This window comes from Camelus bactrianus, chromosome 11, assembly GCF_048773025.1.
Source record: "Camelus bactrianus isolate YW-2024 breed Bactrian camel chromosome 11, ASM4877302v1, whole genome shotgun sequence".
In the NCBI taxonomy this organism is placed as follows: domain Eukaryota; kingdom Metazoa; phylum Chordata; class Mammalia; order Artiodactyla; family Camelidae; genus Camelus; species Camelus bactrianus.
In genome coordinates this window covers 73,477,103-73,496,971 of record NC_133549.1, presented here as the reverse complement: position 1 = coordinate 73,496,971, position 19,869 = coordinate 73,477,103, and the positions used below count along the sequence as shown (strand labels likewise).

Here is a 19,869-nt window from a genome sequence, read left to right as displayed (position 1 = left end):
CAGATGGTTTCTCCAGTGGCTAAAGCAGTGCCTGGCAGAGACCCAGTTCAAATTAGCCAAGAGGAAAGGGGAATCTCAGGCACAGAGTGTGCCTGAGAGATACTCGGACCAGGGTCTCTGTGCTACCCTCCTCTTCCTCTCTATCCCTCTTCTCTGATACTCTCTGTGTGGCAGCCTCATGGTCTCTAACTGCAGGCCTCCCTCTCCATGTGGCCTGAGACATGACAGCCAGCTACTTCCAAGCTTGCATTCTCACAGCATCATGGCTCAAGGAACACAGCGTCTCCATCTTAGCACCAGAATGGAAAAATCCTAGGAAAGGATTCTGATTGGTCCTGCTGGGCTCTGGGCCCGCCCCCAGGCCAGTCATCACAGCCTGGAAAGCAGGGTTGTGTCAGCTCCCATGGAACCATGAGCAGAAACTGGCTGTGGTAGATTGCAGTTGTGTACCCTGAAATCTCCTCCCTCTGTTGTCACCTCTTTGCAATGTGCTGTGGAAGCACTCCTCATCAAGAGGTGGAGTCTATATGTCCTCACATCATGCACAGAGATAAATTCAAAATGGATTAAAGACTTAAATGTAAGACCTGAAACCATAAAACCTCTAGAAGAAAACATAGGCAGTCGCTCTTCAACATCGGTGTCGAATATTTTTTTGGATATATCTTCTCAAGCAAGGGAAACAAAAGTGAAAATAAACAAATGGGACTACCTCAGACAAAAGCTTTTGCACAGTGGAGGAAACTATCAACAAAATGAAAGGCTGCCTACTGAATGGGAGAGGATATTTGCAAATGATATATTTAATAGGCAGTGAATATCCAAAATATTCTAAAGAACTCACCCAACTCAATATCGGAAAACAACCAACTCGGCTGAAAAATGGGCAGAGGAAATGAATAGACACAAGAAAGACATACAAATGGATGGCCAACAGGCACATGAAAAGATGCTCAACATCACTAATCATAAGGGAAATGCAAACCAAAACCACAATGTGACATCATTTCACATCTGTTAGGATGGCTATTATCAAAAAGACAACAAGTGTTGGAGACTGAAAAGGGAACCCTTGTGCATTGTTTGTGGGATTGTAAATTCATGCAGCCTGTGGAAAACAGTATGGAGATTTCTCAAAAAATTAAAAATAGAACTATCATACAATCCAGCAATTCCACTTCTGGTAATTTATCCAAAGAAAACCAAAACTAATTCAAAAAGATACATGCACCCCAATGTTCATTGCAGCATTATTTATGATAGCCAGGATATGGAAGCAACCAAAGTGTTCATTCATAAATGAATGGATAAAGAAGATGTGGTGTTAATATACAAGAGAATATTACTCAGCCATAAAAGAGAATGAAATATTGCCATTTGCAGCAACATGGATGGACCTAGATAGTATTATGCTAAGTGAAATAAGTCAGACAGAGAAGGACAAACACTATATAATTTCACTTATGTGTGGAATCTAAACAATAAAACAAATTAATAAACATAACAATACAGAAACAGAGTCATAGATACAGAGAACGAATAGGTGGTTGCCAGAGGGGAGGGGGAATGACAGGAGGAGAGAAAAGGGTGAGGGAGATTAAGAGGTACAAACTTTCAGTCAATAAAGGAGTCATGGTTATAAAATGCACAGTGTGGGGAATATAGTCAATAACAATGTAGTATCTTTGGTGACAGATTGTAACTGGACTTATTACGGTGATCATTTCAAAATATATAGAAATATCGAATCACTATGTTGTGTAACAGGAAATAGCATAATGTTGTAGCTCAATTATATTTCAAAAACAAACAAACTCATAGAAAAGGAGATCAGATTTGTGGTTACCAGAGGTGGGGGTTGGAGGCAGGGGGAATTGAATGAAGGCAGTTAAAAGGTACAAATTTCCTGTTATAAATACTAAGGTTGCAATGTACAAAATGATAAAGATAATTAACTCTGCTGTATGTTATATATGAAAAGTTGTTAACAGTAGATGCAAAGAGTTCTCATCACAAAGAAAAAGATATAATTTTTCTATTTCTTTAATTTTGTATCTGTGTGAGATGATGGATGTTCAATAAAATTATTGAGGCAATCATCTCATGATGTATGAAGTCAGATCATCATGCTGTACACCTTAAACTTATACAGTACTCTATGTCAATTGCATCTCAATAAAACTAGAAGGAAAAAAAGAAAAAGAATTAAAAAAAAAAAAAGGTAGATTCTACTCCCTCATGCCTTGAATCTGGGCTGGACTTGTGACTTGTTTTGACAAATGGAATGAGGTAGCAGGTCTGTTGTATCAAGTCTGAGCTTTAGGAAGCCCTGTGCACTTCATCTCTCAGAACCTGCCCACACCATTTGAACAAGCCCTGGCCAGCCTGATGGGCGATGACAGACATATGGCCCACTTACCCCATCCCCTAGTTGACAGCCATCCAACTGCCAGACACGTGAGTGAGGCCATCTTCAATTGATCGTCTGCTGACTGCAGGCACACGAGCAAGCCCAGCTGAGATTAGATGAGCAGAGACGGTCCCGATCAGAGGAACTGCTCACTCATGGGCAAAAAATAAATACCTGTTTCAAGCCATTCATGATAAATAGCACTCGTTATGCAGAAAGTTTAGCTGATATACTGGCTGAGTGTTCATCAAATCCACGGGGACAGATAGAACCTTGCCTTCCAGTCCATAGTAACTGCCCCAGGGAGCCGGCCCAGAACCCAGCTGGACCAATCGAAACCCTTCCCTAGGAGTCTCTCTTCCCATCTCGTGTAGTTAGACTGCATTTCCTAGGTCGTTGCTTCCTCTCTGAACTCCTTCCCAGCTACCTTTGCGTAGCCGTGTTTTTGAGCTCCAGTCAGTAGAATGTGGGCTTGATGCACAAACTCACTCTCTACGGGGCCCTCCTTCGTCTTGCCCCGTTGGCCAGCCAAACGCATCAGAGACCTGCAGGACCCAGAGGAGGGCAGGGCTCCAGGATGGGAAGAACCTGAGTTCATGAGTGACCACACAGACAGCGCCCCACGGGGAACACCCACGCTGAGCTGAAACGTGAGCACCATAATAAGCCCCGGATAGTTCAGTGCTTATCTGCCACAGCAGCATAGCCCAGCTCACATATCAGAGGGGGGCAGAAAGAAGGGCAGAGGGGAGGACCCGGCCCAGAAGAAGGAAGGAATTTGCCCACTCCCAAAGGCGCAACCACATGCCTCTTTCCCAGTCTTCCTGTCCCTGATGGTCTGTTCTTGATCTTTCCAGGCCTCTGACCAACTAGGAAGCCATTTGCCCCTGCCCACGAGTCCATGTATCTCTTTTTCTCAGTGACTTCTCTCTCCATGCAGAATAGATGCGCAGCCCAAATCTCTGCCTATCAGAAGGATGCCCTCTCACCGCAGTCTTTTGGCCCCTTACGTGGGGCTGTAGTGCAGGCTTGGCCCACATGGGGTTTGCATCCACATACCAAGTGGCCTCATCTGTGAGCCGCACTCAGGAATGTTCCTTGTCTGTCAGCTGGTTATAATAAACCCTTCACGTGGCAATAGATATCTTCCAAGGGGAGGTGTGGGGCCACCGTCTTCATCTCGAATCTTGGGATCTCATTTCATCCCTACTAGGGGCTTGAGACAGAGCATCCAGCCCATTCTGAGGTCTTTCCACTCTTACAATGAGGTCCTTGCCTGATCTCACTCTGTCTGTCCTCCAGCTGCAGAAGATAAGTTCAGTGCTTCTTGCAAAGAGGTTTCCTTGGACTTTCATACTTTGTTTCAAATGGCTAATGAAGCCATCTGGGACTGTCATTTCCTTTCTTTGATGAATCAGTGACACTTAGCAACAGCCACTCAATTCCATAGTCTTAGCAGTTATTCTTTCCTCCTCCATCTCAAAGGCCAGAGATGCTGCACCAGCTGGTGTAGCCCCCTCACCTGTGTGCCATCCCGGTTCACTACAGGTGGAAATCATAGCAGATACAGGGCTACCCCATGCCCACAACTGTGACCAGTGATGGGACCTCATTCACATCTGGTCAGTGACCTGCCTCCAGCATCCTATTCTCAGAGGCTACCTCCCAGGCTAAGAAGTTTCAGAGAACTTCAGAGACATGGGTTGCAATGTGTCAAGGAGGATGGGTGATCAAGGAGGCTGAGAAGTCTATGTGAGAAGGAGCAGGGAGAGGCTGGACAGCAAAGAGTGGGGATGAGGCTGTTAGACCCAGAGCTCAGAGCTCCAGACCTGGGGATGGGGGAGGCGGGGAGTAAAGGGAAGGAGCTGAAGTCCCTTCCAGAAGAGAAAGAGGTCACAGTGTCAGGGGCTCAGGGAGAGGCTGGCCCTGGCTGGGAAAGGGACACCACATCCTCTGGGCCTGGGTGGAGGAAGATAAGGCTGGGGGAGGATAGAGGTGGGTTTGTGGGTGGGGGAAAGTTAGTGGGGGTCTGTGTGATGGTGGGATAGCCTGCAGAGTGAGGTGGAGCAGAAGGCTGGAACAGAGCAAGAAGGAAATGGGTGGATGGGTGGGGAGACCCTGCCCTGAGGTCGCAGTGAGCCTGGAGACCCTAATTTGTCCTGGCAGCGACCTGCAGGGCCGAGTAACTTTCCCCACCAGCACCCTATGGCCTGATGTGGAGAGCCAGTCATTGGATTCAGGGTAGGGGCTTTGCAGGGCGGGTTGGGAAGAACTGAAACCCAAGATGACCCATGGGCTGGCTGGAGGATGTGATGCATGGCCGGGTGAGGAGAGGGAGGGAGGGCAGCAGAGGGAGGACAGAGGAGTGGCGGGAAGTGGAGCATCAAGCTGCCTTGAGCCAGGCCCTGGCTGGGCTTTTCCCCTGGGCTTTTCTCATTCTAAGCCCACAGCAGGAGTAACCAGTCTCAGGAGGAGTTAGTGGGGTGGAGTAGGCGGGTCTCCATGCAGACCTGCTAGGCAGTCACCAGCCTGAATTTAGCTGTATCCTTGGCTTCAGTCTCCAAAGCTAGACTAGCAGGTTTGCTTTTTATCGTGAAGGGAGCACTGCCCTGCCTCTGCCTCCCCAGCCCCTGCCCACTTCCTGCCTTCAAGGCAATGGCATTCAAACTTTTTGTTTTTAACCACAACCCACAAGTAAGAATTAATTTTACATCATGACTCAGCAGACACACACACACACACACACACACACACACACACACACACACACACACAACTGCAACAAAAGTTTCACCATACAATCTTCACCCTTACTTTCTAGGGTGCTCCCAATGTTTTCTACTTTATTCTCAGTTACATCTTTAAAAAGTGCTGGTTACAACCCATCAAACTGATTCCACAGGCCACTCGATGTGGCCACGGGGAAGCACCGCCCCATGGCAACGAGGAGCTGGGGGCCCCACCTGGGAAGCTGTCACGGATGCCACTCACCCCTTTTCTGGAAGTGTCTGTTTTCAGAGAAAACACCTCCTGCCCTGTGATGCTGGCAGAAGGTGATGACCACAGGCTTTCATTTTTAATATAAATTCTCCTTCTCCCCTCACATCTCCCCGAAAGAGAAACTGGCCACCTTGGAGAAGCCCCAGAGGCGGGGGACTTCCAGGCCCCCAATTCCCCACAGGCATTTCCATGGCTGGTGACACCGGCACCCTCCTGGCTCAGTCCTGCATACATACACCCGCTCACACGCAGACCTTCACCCTCTCCTGACACGCATTCCCACACACACACACATACTCCGGGGACACATTTTGGGGCGCTGGCCAGCCCCCACTTCCTTCTTTGGACTTGCTCTCACCCAGTCTCTGTGGGGGTGGGGGGCCCACAACAGCCACATTTGCTTTTCTCCTGTCCCCTGAGGCCAGAGCTGAGTAAAGGGGACGGCGGCAGTGGCTGGTAGGCTCTGAGAATCAGATTCACTTCCCCAAAGTTCAGGAGGAGACACAGGAAGGGCAGTCATTTGTGTCTGAGGCTGTAAGGACTGTTAGAACCGGGGCCTGAGCAGGGGCTGTAGCAGAGAATCCTATGTAAATTGCAGTCACTGGCAAGGGAAGACCCAAGGTTCCTTTGGAGGAGAAGGCAGGCAGGGGTGCTGAGGAGTGGGTTGGCCAGAGAGATGGTCAACAGGAGTGGCCATGTTGACATGAATAGATTCCTGTTCCTAAGCCCAGAGAATCCAAAGGGGCTCACTAGCAGAGCCCAGCCAGCACAGTGCACCCTCCCTGAGTCACGTTTGGTCTGAGTTCCCAACACCCCACACAGGGCCTGGCCCAGTTCAGGGACCTCTCCCTTCCTGCCTGTCCATCCCATCACCAGGCCCAGGGCCTGCTGGTGACCGGGGCCCACCAGGAGGTGAGGGCACTGGGCTCTGAACAGTCACCTGACCCAGGTTCCGAGGCCTCTTCCAGGGACACCTGTGGCTGGGGCGCCTCCAACTTAAGACGCTAAGCACCTGACAGCATTTTTTTTTTTCCAGGCTGATTGGGCAGGGGTGGTGGTTTAAAAGCCAAAACAGAAACACCCAAACCACTCCTTAACATTCACAAAATAGCTAATTCGCCAAACCTTCGTTTTTGTCCATTTATTTAGAAAAAAATTAACATGGGCAAATGAGATACCTCAGTGTTACAACAGAGTATAGAAATGTCTAGCAATAGTCAAATAATTTGATCTTTAAATACAAAATAACCACATGAACACCTAATATACAGGTTTCATCTGAATACATATTTATTAGATAAATATTAGAGGTTGTCACATTATCTAACTACATACAGCTTTGCAAGACTAGAAATCACAATTAGTTTTCTGACCAGTTTAAAGTATGAAATGATTGCATTGTACAGAGATGTACACAATGATGGTTGCTGTGGGAAGTTACTTCGGGCTGCACTGTGGGTGTGTTCATGTGTGTACGTGGGAATCACCTGCGATCATGATATCAAAAATTATACAAAGTATGAATTTGGTTACAATTTTCTTCTGAAATCCCCGTTTCTTTTCATTATTTCCATAGCACCCTAAAAATACACAGGTGGCAGGACTAGTACACTGAAGCTAAATAGTACATGTAGGTAAAATAAAAACAAAATGGAACAAAAATTCCTTTCCACACAGAGTCAGAGTATATTACAGGAGACAGATGCGGAGAGAGACCTCACATACACTAACAGACAGGATCTAGTTTTTCCACATTAAGATGGAATTCCAAGCCTTTTTTTTTTTTGTTTTGTTTTGTTCCGTAAAATAAAAACAATACACATTCCGAGGGAAATGAATGCATCTGTTAACATGTCTCTATTTCCCATTTACATATGTACACACGTCCCTTGAGTCGCTGCCGCCGACGTCGCCCTGTCTGGGTAGGTCAGGCCGAGGGAGCAGACGTGTCGCGCTCTGGGGGTTCAGGGCTTCCGTTAGGGAGAAAGTATTAGAAGTTTCTTAAAAAATAAAAATGGCTACAAGGAACATGATACACGGGTAAAGCTTCAAACCAAGAAGATGGGGGGATTGCTTGTACCTGGGCCTTCCCGCCTGCCAGCCGGCGCCCCATCCATCCTGTCGGGTCGGGGCAGAAACATGCCTGTGGCCTGGGTGGGTGCTTGTCATGGAGAAGTGACTTGCTGAGGCATTGTTTTTGCTGAGGTTACTTATGGCTCCGAGTAGTCATCCGAAAGGATCAGGGAAGCATCTCCCCAGAGTTCAGAAACGCCCCTGCTTGGGGAGGCTGTCGTCACCTGAAAGTGTCACCAGCTGGGGTCTGCTCCAGCCCCGGATGCTTTGATGCCACCCGCTCCCCTTGGCCTGGCTCCAAAACCGCTCTGGAAGAGCGCGGGCTTCAGGCACCACGGTTCTGGAAAGCTCTTTGCTGAACTTGCTGGTGGAGGCTCGCTTGGGAGGGGACCCAGGAAACCTGCCTCGGGTGCCAAGCCCATGGTTTCCTCAGAGTTGGTTGAGGGAGGTGCCTGGAGCCTGGGCTGGGGGGAGCATGTCGACCCTCTGCACTAGAAAGCTGTGGGTAGGTCGGTGAGCAGAGTGGGGACACCCCAGTAAGAACCAGAACGGACCCCAGGCCTTTCTGAGAAGAAGTGGCATGGCAGGAGGCGGGAACTTCCAAGGAAGGCATCTGTAAGTCTGTCTGGGGCGGAACATTCCCAGATGGCCTGACACAGAACGTGGCCACCTGCTGGGGCAAAGACGGCCACATGCTACCACCAGCCAACTGGGGATGGCTCTAAACAGTGGGTGACCTGGTCTTCTAACTCACGGTACAGCCACCCATGCTCTTGTCCCTTCATCTGTACAAATGGCCCTGGTTGCTTTTTTGTTTTTGTTTGTTGTTTTTTTTTTTAAAAAAAGGGACTCGGTCTTTGTCGTTGAGTCAAGGTATTTTAAAAACACCAGCAAAGGCTATAACCAGGTCATGAAAATGTTGAATATTATCAAAGACAATACTAAAATATTCACAAAGGTATTTACAAAAGCAATTCTTAAAATAATTGATTTGCATACGGAACACCACGCTGTTTGAAAAACCTCGACAAGGGGGACAAAGGAAAAGGGGCGGGGATGGGACGATGGCAGCCTTCCTGCAGAAAACCTTGTGCCAGGCCGTCTGGTAGAGTGACTGGAACTCAACAGCTGAGGCCATCGTTCCGGTCAAATCCAGAGGAGTGCTGGGGATCCCCGCCCCCAACAGAAAGGGAGACGGAGACTGACAACAGACAGTGGATGGGGGAGCAGGCGAGGGCCCTGGGCAGCAGCAGGGAGGGGCGTGACAAATTTACCGAGGGGACCCAAGCAACCTGATGGCCCGGCAGCATCACAGGCCACGCGGCTCTGGGGAGCACAGAGGAGCATGGAGCAAAACACGCACCAAAAGCTACCCGGGAGACTGACAACGAGCAGTAAGCCGGATGGAGTGAAGCAGAGGCTGCTTCTGCTGGAGCAGGAGTGTGGGCTAAGCTTTTGGGGGCAGAGGGACACAGAGGGAAGGAGAGACGGCAGCCAAGTGCGGCATCTGAGACAGCCACAGAAACACCACGCAATGCTCGAGGGTACATCCTGGCACAGGCGGCAACGGACTGGGCTGGAGTCGGGGAGGGGCGGCCTCGAGCAGAGGGGCAGACCAGACCAGACGAAAGGGCCAGAGAGATAGCAATGCCTGGGTTCCTGCGGCTGAGCCCGCGTACGCCCTGCCTTTCCACCACCACCTTGCCGTCTGGGTGGACGAAGGGGAACCAGGACAGAGGGAAGTGGGTGTCCCACGTAACAGTCCTGGAGATGTGGGGAGGGGGAGCAGGAGGAAGGAAACAGAACACGTGGAGAGAAATGGTTTGCTTGCTGTCCAAGTCCAATGTTCCTTTTCTCCAGATGACTTTGTAGCTTTAAGTTGCTGTCGTTTAAAAACAGGGAGTGGCTTGGAGCAAAGTTATAAGTTGCTGTTTCTATTGGACTCCAACTCTGCCTGGCGGCACATACCCCACCCCCGCCCCCAACTAAGGGCACAGTAATTTCAGCTCGGTTCCTTCTCTCTCTGCCCCCTCAAGGCTGGGCCCTAGCCTGAGTTCAAAGGTTGTGGAGCCATCCTGGCTCTGAGGAGGCCCTGACCCCCTTTCCCACCGGTCCCCAACCAGGAATGGCTCACCCTCTCCCAAACACAGAATCTTGTCCTTTTTCTCTGCTTTCTGAGAATGTTTTACAGGGTATCCTGGCTTAGAGGGCAGGGGTCCAAGTGACAGCCTTGGCCCCTGAGAGTTCTCTTTCCCAGAGGTTTGTGCTTTTCTGTGGTGGGGGGTGGTGGTGATGGTGGGCAGGCCGTTCTCACTTCCGCCAACCACCGCTGTTCCTCCAAGGCTCGGGGCCGCCAGGGTCTGGGGGGCCCTCCCTCAGGTTCACAGTCACTTGGAGGTGGCTCTGGGCCAGGAAGCAGGGAGGCCAGGTTACAGTTTAGAAACTGGAAGACCCTGGTGGGGCGCCGGAGGGTCATCTGGAAGCCACCATCAGTGTGTGCCCCCTCCCTGGCTGGCTCCCCGTCTGGAGGGTCATCTTCGGGGCCTGCTCTGGGCATGGGCTCCAAACCCACGCCGCGTCCGCAGCGCACCCTCCCTCCCCCTGCGCTCTGAGATGGCCGCGGCGGGGTGGTCCGAGGGCAGGGGCTCCCGGCGGGAAAGGGTGTGTGGGGCAGACGGGGGAGGGGGCCGCGTGGGGAGGGGCGGCCCTGATGGAGGGGTGGGCTTCAGTTGTTCTCAAAGAGAGACAGGAGGTCATCGTTACTATTGCTCGGCAGGTCAGGGGGGTCCAGGTACGAGAGGAGCTCGTCAGGGTTTGTGAGTTCTGGAAGAAGCTGGAAAAGAAGCACAGAAGCCCAGATGAGGTGTCGGCTGAGGGCCGAGCCGGCCCAGGGCGAGGGAGGCAGGGCACCCCAGGCCTGTCCGTTCGCCCCCTACCTGTCTCCTGGGACCCTGGCCCAGACAGGGGAAACTACCAGTGCTGGCGGCCCCCAGGTGCATCTGGGCCACCGTGCTTACTTCGAGCCTGGGAGAGAGGGCCCCTCCGCCCATCAGTTCCGTGGAAAGGACCCAAGAGGCTTCATCTTGAATAGAGCATTCCTTAGACCCCGCCACGGGGAGCTGCAGGTCACTCAGCTTCCCAGCAGAAATCATGCAGCTTTGCACATCAGGCTGGGCGGTCCCTGTGGCTCCCCTGACCCTGCACCTCTCCCGAGAGCTCCCCGCTCTTGGCTGGCTGGCCAGTAGCAGTGTTGCTCCCTGTGCCCCTGGGCAGAGGCTAGACTAGCCCTCCACCGTGAGGTCCCTGAAGCTTTGGTCTCTTGCCCTGGTCTGGGCTGGGGAAGAGAGTTGGGTAAGAATCTAAGACGGCCAGAAAGCCGAGTGAACCCGATTCACCACAGAGACTCTGACACTGCTGGGGCCAAGGGTGACAGTGGGGCTGGGATGTGAAGGGCAGGAGTGACTGAGGAGAGGGATGCCTCCTCTCTGGGAATCCAGGGCCTTGGGGTGAGTGACAGGAGGGGCAGATGTTATGTTCTTCCCTGGCAGCCCTGGCCAGCTGCCCAGCACCCATCAGTCAGTGTCCCCCGCCCCCACCTTCAAGACCATTCAGTTCTCAAGGGGGGTGACCCCTGAATCTCAGCTGCCCACTTCCGCCTCGGTCACCCCCTCCAGCGTGACCCGAGGCCGATCCTACTGTCCCCTACACAGGGGCCTCTTAGAGTGAGCGATGGAGCGAGCAGAAGCACAGGGCATGACAACACACAGACTAGAAACTGGAGACAGACATACACCAGCAAGACAGACAGAGGGACCCTGTCCCTCCAGGCCCTCCCTTGCCTTGGGCCAGAGAGTGTGGCAGACGCGGAGATGGCAAGCCGATGTGGGGGGAGGGGGAGGGGAGGTGGGAGGAAGAGCGGGGACCCTCCTGTGCTGCCTCCAAAACCTGCCCAGAGGGACGCCATGGAGACCTAGGGGGAGGCGGGGCAGGGCTGGGCTGCAGGACTGTGGCTGAGGGGACGGGGACGGAGTCGGCGGGGTCAGGGAGGGGATGCTAGGACCCTCGGTGAGGCTTGCCCACTGTGGGGTTCCCTGGTTCTGGAGTCAGGGCAGGCAGGTTGGCGGGGCCCACCCTCCACACCCCCACCCCCTCACGGCTATACGTCCTCCACCCTGGGCCTCGGGCCCTTAACACCCACCCCTGCTCTCGGGCAGGTCCCAGTGCCAGGCCTAGCCCCAGGCCAAGGCACGTGGTGACCCCAACTTACATCCAGCGAAGGCTCCGGCATGTCGGACGCTCCCTGCGCTCCGGCCTGACCCTCTAAGGCTGAGGAGGGGTTAAAGGTCAGGTCGCTGTGTGGATGGTTGCTGGGAGCGGCCTGTGGCGGTTGCCGGGGAGGCTGGGAAGGAGGAGGAGGAGCCCCACTGTGATGTAATGGAGGCCCTGACTGGCTGCTGGGGTGTGGGACGTGCAAACCTTGTTGTATGGAGGGATGGGGCTGGTCAGAACTGCCAGCGTGTGGCATCTGTGGAGGAGGAGAGAGCAGGAAAAAGAAAGGTGAGGTGACGAGGTACAGCGACGAGATGCCTGGAGAAATGAAAACCAAACAAAACCAGGAAAATAACAAACCCCCAAAACAAAGCCACCCCTTTACACAGCTGAATGCCTTTTTTTTTTTTGGGTGCAGAGAAACAAACAAAAAAAGTCCTCCCCCCTAAACCGTCAGTCAAGGGGGCTCAGAGGCTGCGTGGGGCCGGGAGGGAGGCGGCCAGGGGCTCTGAGACAAGCAGAGACATGAGAGCGGGGTCCAGGCCCCTGGGAGCCCCTCTGCCTCCCTCGCCCGGACACCAGCACAATGAACAACAGTGAGGGCAGGATGGAGAAGCGAAATGGGCATGTTTCCAGGGAGCAGGGAGGCGGGCGGGAGTGCTGCTGGCGGCGTGGGGCGGCGGAGAGCAGACACGGACGACAGCATGGGGCAGGCGTGCAGCTCAGGGAGGGGGGTCTGTGCCCCGACGTGGGCCCTGGGCTGGGGGTGACACCGGGCACGCAGGCTCCAGTGGTAGCCGGGGCCTCAGTGCAAGCTCTGCCTGCTGCCCCTGGGTAAGACGAAATGAGCCCAAGTCAGAGGGGCAGAGCCAGGGCTACTGAGTCCTGCTAGACCCTTCCTGCTGGCCACCCACCTAGGCAGTGCCAGGCCACACCCACAGCGTGGTAAGGATTGGCAGGCACCTGGACACACCACCCTGGGCACGAGGCCACCAACGGAGTGCCTCGATGCTGGGGCAGGCGTGCTTCTCTCACAGATAAACTCCCGGGTGGGCAGGCAGGGGACACAGGGTGGGAGACACTTTAACTTCCCCTGCCAATCTGTGTGCTGCCTCAGCAGCCTTCGGCATTCAGATCTCAGACTGAAAGGCCGAGTCCAAGCCCTCATCCCACTCCCAGCATCCCTGACGGACCCCCAGCCCCACTGCACTCGGCAGGTGAAGGGAGCTCACTGACTGGTCAGGCAGCTCACTCAGACCCAGCAGCCTGGTGACCACATATCTCCTTAGTCTTCCAGTATCCTCCTCCCTGCCCCGTCTTCTGGGCCACACAGAAACACTGACACTTCCTTTCTTTGTGGGTTTGGAAATGGCAGCCATGCCATCCCTAATACTCTTCAGACCTTAGTTCCTCTTCCTGATTCTCCTGAAAGCTGCTCCCCAGGCCGTGCTGTGGGCTGGCCTCTGCCCATGGTCCAGGTGGCCCCACACAACACAACGCCCCTCTAGCCCGGGCCCTGAGAATAGGGGATGACTGCACCACCGTGGGGTTGGTGACCCTGTGGGACCACATGTGGGATGCATATGAAGTAAGAGGGACCAGGAGAGGCTGGAGGGATGGCCACCACAGCTGTAAGTATGAGGCCAGTCTAAGGCTCTCACCCATGCCTGTGATGCTCTACAGTGCCCATTCTGGGAAGTAGTGGGGCAGGGAGGGGCTCCACACTCTTGGAGCAGCCCAGCCCTGGACTGACAGTCCCCAGATTTGCTGACACAACTGCCCTCCCCTTTGGCCCTGACGTCTTGCTGGAATGTCTCAGAACCTGGAGGAGCAGGTGCTCTCTGGGACCTGCTGATGTACCTGTCACCCTCCCACCTGGCATGGAAGAGTCCTTGAGTGACCAGGGCCTGGCTGGAGCCCTCTTGCCCATCCGTGCACACATGGAAACCCTTCCTAGTCTCATGCTCAGCTGGGTCAGGCTGCTGGGGTCCGGCAGGTGTGGGGAATGTTTATCTGGGACTGTACCCGCCACCTCCTCCCCCTTACGCAGCTGTACTCTGGATCCAGATACTATAGAGTGAAAGCCTAGAGATGGAGAAGGACACTGCATATCTAGGGAGCATCCTGGGGGGCTGTGCGGTCAGCTCACAGGCTTAAGTCTCTCTGCAAAGGCCCCAGGTGGCAGGGCTAACAAGGCAGGAGAAAGTCTATCGGACACAGGGAGCATACAGCACTCCCGCCACTGTCTTGCAGTGCTGGGAACTGTGAGGACTCGGGAGGCGCCGTGGGAACGTGTAGAGGAGTGTGATCTGGGTGACTCCCGGGCGTGGGATGTTGATGTCCTAGGGAGCAAGGCTGGGGAAGGAGGCCAGGAGAGGCCTCCAAAAGTTGGAAGCCCCATGGGGCATAAAATAACTTGCAAAAATATGGCCAAAGGCCTGTAAAAGCAGCTATTTCCAATTTGGCATTCTGGGGTCCCTCAGGAAAGCTGCCGCAGTGCCCTTCACCTAGAGTCCTTCTGGTTAACAGTCACTCTGGCTGAGAACAGGTAGCTCTGGCGTGCAGGACAGTCCCCGGCCCAGGGGCGGAGCCAACTCCACATCAGGTGTGGGGAACGCATGCCCCTTCTTTCCAGGGCGTGTGGTGGAGGATGGGGGGGCTTGGAGAGGTGCCCTTGGGCAGAGGCCCCCTAACCCCACTGCCAGGCACTGGCAAGACCCTGGAGCCTTCTTTCTGGCTGCTGTGGCCCAAGACCCACTGCCAAGCCCTCAGGGATTTGCCTTCCTGCTAGGATAAGAGACCAGGGACAGAAGGAATGACTGAGGCCTCAGATTTTAGCCCTTGGGCCTTGGTTTCCCCAAAGCCCCAACTGTTATCCATCCATCCAGGCACTGCCAGAACTTTTGCTCCATTAGCACGAGGCCTGTGTCTGCTTACACATGGCACAAGGCATGGCTGGGAGTGCTCCCTAGGTGAGGACTCAGGAGGTAGCCAGGGCTCCCATCATGGCCGTGGGGGCCACAGGAAGAGAAGACCTCTGGACAGCACAGGACACCTTACCTGAAGGTGCTTTCTCAGCAACACAGGGTGTGTTAACATGTGAAATAGGACGAAAAAGTGAATACTGTCTAGGTAAGTAGACTTCCCAACGTTTCTTTCTGCAGGAAGAGGTGATACCTGGAAGATTCAGACCCCTGGGGAGTAAGTGCCTGGGTTTGGGACAAAATTCTAGATGGATGGATGGAGCTAAAGTAAGTCAGTGTAAGAGTGTGTGTAAGGCGGGGAGAGAGGGCATGGTATGTGTGCATGTGTGTGGCGGTGGGGACATGTGTGGGGTGTATGGGGGTGTGTGGGCCTGTGTGTGTGGGGTGTGCACATGTGTGTATGTATGCAGTGTGGGCACAGGTAAGAGCCTGAAGTTTCCCCCATCTCCTGAGAATCTGATGTCTGAGGTGAATGAAACAGCCGAGTCCAAGAACGCTGATAGGCCATGACCCAGAATCAGTCAGGCCGCCCACTCCTGGAGACTCAATTCTCAGTCCTCCCCTTTGCTTGGGAGGGTATGAGGTGAACATTGGAGAGGTCCAGGTGGAGCCCTCTGTCCCTGTCAGCCCCGTACAGAGGCTGGAGGGCGTCGGCGAGGGAGAGGTACTCACAGTTTCCTGCATGGGGTGACTGAGGGGCTTCTCAAGGGCAGCCATGTTGTTGGGCATGTCTGGGGGGTGGGAGAGCTGGGGGGGCCCGTGCATGAAGTCGTTCATGGACGTCCCGCCAGGGTTCCCATGGGGGAAGTCAAAGTTGCCGTGGCCCTGGTAGTTGTTGCCTGGAACAAGATGGGTTTGGAAAAAGGGTGTCACCCAGAGGGAAGATGGCCACCCCCAGGGTACACAGTGTATAAATTAAGAACCAAATCCCTCCTCCCAAGAGGCTGGAGTCGGCTCCTGGAGCCTCAGGCTTCCGGGCTGTGCAGTGGGGCAGTGATGCAGCCTTCTCCTGTGGGCCCTGGCACTCCAGGGTGGGGGCTGTTCTCCAGCTATGGGCAGGGCAGAGGGGGAGAAGGGTGGGCCAGAAGACTGTGGGCAGCGGGGATGTAGGATGAGGCCCAAGTCTGAGCCTTCCACAGGATCTGCTGAGCTAGCCCCCCAGACCTGCCCCCCACAGCCCCTGAGGCAGCACTTTGTCACTGGGATGACCCAGACCCAGGGAAAGGGTCAGGATCTGCCAAGTCCATGAAGAAAGCTGTTTCAAACTCAAGATGGCACCATCAGAAGCCAGCTCTCCAGCTGCTGCTCCCTCCACCACGTGGCCGTGGCAAGAACTCAGAGGGTCAGCATGCTGGAGAGCTGGGGCCCTCAGCATCCTGCGGGACTCTGGCTAGGTGGGCTAACCTCTCCGGGCCTCTCATCATCCAGGAGCCCATAAAGGCAGGAATCCTGTGGGTGGCTGCCGTCCCCTGTGTTTGAGGTGGGGTGGACACTTTCCAGGAACCGAGGGCAGTGTGGTACAGTTTGGTCTGGGCAGCACGGAGAGTGAGAAGGCAGTGATGGTGACCTTGGTGGCCAGAAGCTGGAGCTCCAGGCCCCTAGACTCTGTCTCTGGAAGGGTAGGAGAGTGGCAGGGACAGTATACAGATGTCAGAGAGAAACACGGGAAGGCCAAGAACTCCAGGGGGAGTAGTGTTAGCGCCCCCAGCAAAGCGGACTCTAACGGCCTCAGGCTTGGCACCTGTCAGCACAGGGGTTCCAGGATTCAGGATAGGAGGCTGGACAGGGTGCATGGGAGAGGCAGGAGGCTGGCTCATGGAGCAGCTCCTCATTCATGCCCTCCCGGCTGGGTGCCAACCCACAGGGCTGGATGGAACCAGGTGGCTGGGTGGAAAGGGTCGAAGACGGCATTGCATGGGCTGCCACGCCCCCAAGTCCAGTGACGCAGGATTTTTTAGGGGTGTGTTATCTCTGCACCTTCACATCATACCCTCCCTGCACCTGCTACCATCCGAGAAATTCTGTGTCCCCCAGTGGGACTCCTTCCTCCCTCCTTGTCCCATATCACCCACCTTGGCTGCTGTAGTCATTGGAGTTGGTGCCCCCCGGCGGAGGTGGGAGTGGATAGGGGGATGGGCCAGGGCCCAGGGCCGCGATCATCTCCATGACATTGGGCATGATCATCTGGCTGGGACTCATGGTCTTGAATCGCTTGGAGGGGATGCCATCAGGGTCATCCTTAATGTGTAGGTCTGACTTGATGGGCACCGGCCGCCAGCTGCATGTGGGGTCGATGGTGACCTCTTCAAACTCGGAGCTGCAGGGGAGCAAGGGGACAGAGCTGAGGCTCTGTGGCGCTGGGCTTTGGACACAAAGCCTCCAGCTTGGGCAGACACTGAGGTGTCCTGGTCCAGGCTCCCTCTGCCCTACTTCCCACCACCACACTCCGCATATGACAGAGGTGTGGGGGTGTTTTAGATCTTTTGAGAGATGGGGAGACTGAGGCTATAGGAAAAGCAAGTGGCTGGGCATGGGGCAGCTGGCCCCAAGGCCTCCACCCAAGCCGCTGCTGTTGCAAACACTGTCAGCTTCCTGCTCTGGCTGAGCTTAGTCCTTTCCGGAAAGTTCAGGTACAGAAGTCCTCAAATTTGCAGAGAGCTGAGGGATGTGGGTAAGTGGTCTGCCAGCCCGGTGGAGGATGGGGTAACAGGGACATCCAGGCACTCATCTTGTGCAATCCAAGCCAGTGTTCCCGCCCCGCCCCCACCTGCCCACCCTAACATGGGGAGGCCCACTTACTGTTGGATGGCGTTCAGGATGCCCCACATGTACTGATCCACTTCCAGGCCCTCGAGCAGAGCGGTTTTACTGGAAAAGGAGAGAGGAAGGCTTGGCCTTTGCTCCTCGATCCTAGGGGGTGGGGGCACAGCCCACTCCTCCCCACTGTGTCCAGGAGACCCTGCCCCTGCTGCTGGTTCCGACTGGGGGCATCAACAGGAGAGGACCGCCTTGTTGTATCTTGATACAAAGGGACTGTGCACAGCCCCCGTGATCCAAGCCCCTCTGCTGTGTTTGGGTTCTCTTCTCTGCTTTTAGGGCAGATGGAAGTGGTTGGATCCCAAAGAACAGGGCCCGAGGGAGGCCAGCCGAGCTCCTCCCCTCGTCGGCCAGGAGAGGAAGCTCCCGCTGAGGTGGGCGAGACTCACTTGCACACAGGACACCTCCAGGTCCCTCTCTCGCAATTCAGCTGCAGGTATGACTCCAAGTCAAAGCACTGCAGAGGCCGGGAGACAGACAGACAGACAGATGAGACCAGGGCTTTCAGAAATGACCTAGATCCAGGTACCACTGCCTCTGAGACCCTCATGAAGACCTCCCACCAGGGAACAAGACAGGTGATGGAGAAATTCAGGGCTGGGGGTTGAGTGGGGTGATGACTGTGCCAATCTTCTGCTGTGCACACAGCATACCAGCCATGTGGAGTCCCAGTAGGTCTGTGCCCAGCCCTCCTCGTATCACCCCCACGCCTCAGACGACCCACAGCCTCCGAGAAGCCTTCTTGGTTCCCCTGCAGCTGCTCCTTACCGATCCTGCCCTGTGATAGCCCAAGCGTGGAGGACACGTACTATCCAGCTCATCAATTATGTGAGAGAGCGGGGCTGAGGGTGTGGCTGGCCTGGCCTTGTAGTAGCCCCGACTCAGTGAATCCCACCCACCCGGGCTGCCCGGATTTGCACAATGCTCTGCTGCAGCCAACCAGACTGTGACAGTCATTCATCCCACAGCCACTTCCTGAACACCTGCTCAGGGCAAGGCCTCGGGACACAGCAGTGAACCGGGCAGAGGGAGCCCTGCTTTCAGGTTCCCCATCAGCCGTGGTGGCTGTGTGTGCAGCATTTCCAGCTGGCATCTGGCATCTGCCAGGGCAGGGACTGTCTAAATCCAGTCCTGCAGCCCCCTGGGAACCTAGCTCTGAGCACACATGGAAGATGCTCAAAGGATACGCGATGGTGGAAGTGAGTGAAATCAGTGCTGATGGCCACGGCATCCTTTGGGGGTCAGAGACAGGCTCCGCTGCCCCCCAGCCTACCCCTCGCCATGCCAGTCAGACTTCAGGCGGCTCCCTGGGACCACTCACCTGGACGTGCTTGCAATCATGGCCTCGAGCAGGCAGCTGGATGCGCCGGAATGTGATGGGGCACTTCAGAGACACTTTGATGGCTGTCTGCTCCACGCCATCCTCCCCATTGAGGGTTGTGTTGCCCGACGAGGCAGCCACGCTGCTGAAATTCCGCTTGACTGTGGGGCAGAGGCACTGGTGGATGAGGAGGGCAGGACCGTCCTGCACACCCCTCACTGCCTCATGTGGTTGAAACATACCCTGGTTCTCCATGCCCCCCAACACTGGGGGGTGGTCTCATGAATAGGTATGTAGCACACCCCAGCCAGGGTGAAGCAGAGCTTGGCATGCCGGGGGCCCTGAGCCACCCAGAACTCTGGAATGATAACCCTGCATGTACATGTGTGAAGTTCATGTGCCCCTGGAGGTGGCCACGTCAGCCCCCGTCTCTGCAGCACAGGCCCTGCCTTCACAGGGAAGGCAGGACTTTCTGCAAAACCTGCAGAAACCTAGTCTGTCACTTTACTGATTTTCTGGGTCAGTGGAGAGCCCCCCATCAGGCGCTTCTGCACTTAATTCTCCAAGTGTGGAAACCAGAATGGACAACCACCCGGTGGCGTTCTGGGGCTCGGGATGTAACGTGAAGCACAACTGAAGGGGGAGCAGTGGTGCCCCTCCCTGCATGGTGCGCCCCCACCAAGCATCTGCACCGGGGCCTCTGGGCCCAGTCCCTCCCTCTAGGGTCAAGCCTGGGCTGTTGAGGTGGGCGGGCCAGTGTGGAATCCACCCTTGTGCTTCGCTCCTGATGAAGAATCCCCTTCTGCAGTTCCTCCCATCCTTCCTGGCGATCACCTCTTCCAAGAAGCCTGCCTAGCTTACCTACACTATGGCGTTTTGTTTTAACCTTCCTCACATCCTATGCTCATAGAACCATGTGCTCATCTGATCATCCCCACAGCCCCAGAGGAGGAACAGTGGAGGGAGAGGAGGAGGAGCTAGTGCCAGGGAACACT

At 54.8% G+C, this 19,869-nt stretch overlaps 1 protein-coding gene across 8 annotated transcripts in view; it reads right to left on the bottom strand.

Moving 5' to 3' along the window:
- Positions 1-6,536: 6,536 nt before the first annotated feature.
- Positions 6,537-19,869, bottom strand: part of ZMIZ1 (zinc finger MIZ-type containing 1) — a 228,790-nt gene continuing 215,457 nt past the window's right edge. For 7 of the 8 annotated variants that reach the window (XM_074374299.1, XM_074374300.1, XM_074374301.1 and 4 more), the window contains 7 exons: positions 18,875-19,035; positions 17,943-18,010; positions 17,536-17,604; positions 16,809-17,053; positions 15,409-15,575; positions 11,751-12,008; positions 6,537-10,316 (listed from right to left, as the gene is read on the bottom strand). In XM_074374299.1, the coding sequence (XP_074230400.1) occupies positions 10,209-10,316; positions 11,751-12,008; positions 15,409-15,575; positions 16,809-17,053; positions 17,536-17,604; positions 17,943-18,010; positions 18,875-19,035 (1,076 nt within the window). In that variant the 3' untranslated portion in view covers positions 6,537-10,208. The remainder of the gene's footprint in view (positions 10,317-11,750; positions 12,009-15,408; positions 15,576-16,808; positions 17,054-17,535; positions 17,605-17,942; positions 18,011-18,874; positions 19,036-19,869) is intronic. The other variant, XM_074374304.1, reaches the window with a different exon arrangement.